Source organism: Rhincodon typus, chromosome 16, assembly GCF_021869965.1.
Source record: "Rhincodon typus isolate 14 chromosome 16, sRhiTyp1.1, whole genome shotgun sequence".
NCBI classification, from domain to species: domain Eukaryota; kingdom Metazoa; phylum Chordata; class Chondrichthyes; order Orectolobiformes; family Rhincodontidae; genus Rhincodon; species Rhincodon typus.
The window spans coordinates 248,734-251,800 of record NC_063347.1 but is presented as its reverse complement, the minus strand read 5'-3'; the positions used below and the strand labels follow the sequence as shown (position 1 = coordinate 251,800).

General features: G+C 50.0%; 1 protein-coding gene across 2 annotated transcripts in view; it reads right to left on the bottom strand.

Moving 5' to 3' along the window:
- Positions 1–668: 668 nt before the first annotated feature.
- LOC109914318 (serine/threonine-protein kinase pim-3-like) overlaps positions 669–3,067 on the bottom strand; it is a 5,309-nt gene continuing 2,910 nt past the window's right edge. For both annotated transcript variants that reach the window (XM_048606289.1, XM_048606288.1), the window contains 3 exons: positions 2,419–2,782; positions 2,140–2,316; positions 669–1,216 (listed from right to left, as the gene is read on the bottom strand). In XM_048606289.1, the coding sequence (XP_048462246.1) occupies positions 1,059–1,216; positions 2,140–2,316; positions 2,419–2,782 (699 nt within the window). In that variant the 3' untranslated portion in view covers positions 669–1,058. The remainder of the gene's footprint in view (positions 1,217–2,139; positions 2,317–2,418; positions 2,783–3,067) is intronic.

Below are 3,067 nucleotides of genomic sequence, written 5' to 3'. Positions count from 1 at the left end.
CCAGTGTTATACAGTGACAGACCTGTCCCCACCGGTACTGTACCCCAGTGTTATACAGTGACAGACCTGTCCCCACCAGTACTGTACCCCAGTGTTATACAGTGACAGACCTGTCCCCACCGGTACTGTACCCAAGTGTTATACAGTGACAGACCTGTCCCCACCGGTACTGTACCCCAATGTTATACAGTGACAGACCTGTCCCACCGGTACTGTACCCCAATGTTATACAGTGACAGACCTGTCCCACCGGTACTGTACCCCAGGGATATACAGTGACAGACCTGTCCCCACCGGTACTGTACCCCAGTGTCATACAGTGAGAGACCTGTCCCCACCGGTACTGTACCCCAGTGTCATACAGTGGGAGACCTGTCCCCACTGGTACTGTACCCCAGTGTTACTCAGTGACAGACCTGTCCCCACCGGTACTGTACCCCAGTGTTACACAGTGACAGACCTGTCTCCACCGGTACTGTACCCCAGTGTTATACAGTGACAGACCTGTCCCCACCGGTACTGTATCCCAGTGTTATACAGTGACAGGCCCGTCCCCCACCGGTACTGTACCCAAGTGTTATACAGTGACAGACCTGTCCCCACCGGTACTGTACCCCAGGGATATACAGTGACAGACCTGTCCCCACCGGTACTGTACCCCAGTGTCATACAGTGAGAGACCTGTCCCCACCGGTACTGTCCCCCAGTGTTACACAGTGACAGACCCGTCCCCACCGGTACTGTATCCCAGTGTTACACAGTGACAGACATTCCCCGCTTATTGATAGGCCCATGCCCACTAGTCACTTTATCCCCTTCAGCAGGGGTCCATGGAGAGAGTCCAGTTTTGAGTAGCCCTCTGGCTGTATAATACCGACAGTATAACTTCAGTCGCCACGCCAATAAATCTTCCATTGAACTCTGCTGTGGCATCGTTCTGTGCTCTGGTGTCCACCGAGGGTTGGTGGCCCTCAGTTTCTGCTGGGGCTCCCTCGATAGGTAGCACACATCTGTGGTACTTCCTGCTGCCTAAACTTGCAGCTTTCAGCTCCAGGAAATCACAAACTCTCATGGCTGGAGCTGTCTGATAGTTCGAGGCCTTTCATAGCCAGCCCCTCAGTGCCCTGCTTCATCCATGGGTGAGACAGGATCTGGTCCAGTGTTGGGCGATCAGATGGGCGGAGAGACAGACACCACTGTATGAGATCTTGGCACTCTGTAACAAAAATGCAAAAGAACTGTCAGATTACAAAATCAAAAAATACTTAAGAACAGAAGTAGGCCAATCTTGCTGTGCCATTTAATTAATATTATCGTGGCTGATGATCACTTATTCACCCCATCACTCCATACCCCACGTAGAATCAGAAATTTATCAATCTCTACCTTAAACAGAGAAAGGCTGAGCTGACAGCCCTCTGGGGTTGGGAATTCCAAAGGTTCCTAATTCAGCAAATGAAAGAAGCAGGAAACTGGTGACTGTGTGACAGAACATGTGATCATAATGTGTGGAGTTTGCCCATTGGAAACAGAGCTAGCGTGGGCTCCTTTGCTGCCTGATTAACTGGTGGAAGGTGTGTGAGACAGTGAGTGGGAAGTTCATTAAGTTTCAACGTTGCTGACTGAGTATGGCTGCTGACAAGACAGTCACTAATAAATCCAAACCAGGAATCCAATAAACCATCTACATCCCCAGAGCAGCGAGAGGGTAGAAATCACTTCTTTAGGGAGTAATCAAGGGGAAGAAAATTGCTAAGATTAAGAGGAAAGCTGGATAAACACGAGAGAGAAAGAATGATGTTGATGCTGTGGGGGCACTGAGCAGGAGAAACACAAGCACCCTCTTTATACAAAAACCGAAAGAACTGCAGATACTGTAAACCAGGAAGAAAAACAGAAGTTGCTGGAAAAGCTCAGCAGGTCTGGCAGCATCTGTGAAGAAAAAATCAGAGTTAATGTTTCGGGTCCGGTGACCCTTCCTCAGAACATTAAGGGTCACTAGACCTGAAATGTTAACTCTGATTTTTTTCTTCAGAGACGTTGCCGGACCTGCTGAGCTTTTCCAACAACTTCTATTTTTGTTCCCCCGTATATATTTCAGGCTGCGAGTTGATTGATCAAACAGAGAATGAGACACACCTGCAGAAAGAGGCCGACGAAAGGGAATTGTTCCTTGTGTAATCTCCTCGTCCTGTTCAAAAGGGATGTCTCCAAAGACCAGATCATACAGCAGAATCCCGAGTGACCACACTGTGGCTGAGCGACCATGGTAACGGTGATGGGTAATCCACTCTGGGGGGCTATAAACACGGGTACCTGCAACACACACATACACAATGCAGGTTTGATTGTACACTCAGGGAGGCCTGTACACAGTCACACTGGCTGTTGTAGCATGAACCAGAGAGAGATATTTACCATCAAAGTCTGTGTAGATGGTATCCCGCAGCAATGCTCCAGATCCAAAATCAATGAGTTTGAGCTCGAGAGTGCGGAGATCCACCAGGATATTCTCATCTTTGATGTCTCGATGGACCACACCACAACGATGACAGTGTTCCACTGCCTCCAGCAGTTGCCTGAAGAAGCCGCGGGCTGTCTCCTCAGATAGTGCACCATGCTCCGTGATATAATCAAACAAATCCTGCACCGGCTCTGGGCGCTCCATGATCAGGAGAAAGCCATCAGGCTGTTCATACCAGTCCACCAGCTGAATCACGCCTCGGAATCCAGTTGACACCTTCCTCAGCAGCACAATCTCCAGGGGGACCACACATCCATTCTGTCCAAACAACCAAATCAGATCCTTGTCAGTTTTCCCCCCTTTTGCAACACAGCAGACATTAACCTCAGAAATAAACTGACCCCTCCCTGAGGGAAGATCTCCAGGCATCATTACCCCTAGAGACCACCCCCTTATCTCTATCCCATCCACCTTATATCCTCTTCCCCCTCCCATTGTACTCATCTCCCCAGCCCTTACTCAGAGCCTCATGCTTCAGGCTCACCCAGCAGCAAGTGGGTCTGCAGCACAAAGAGAGAGGGTGGGGGGGGGGGGGGGGGGGGG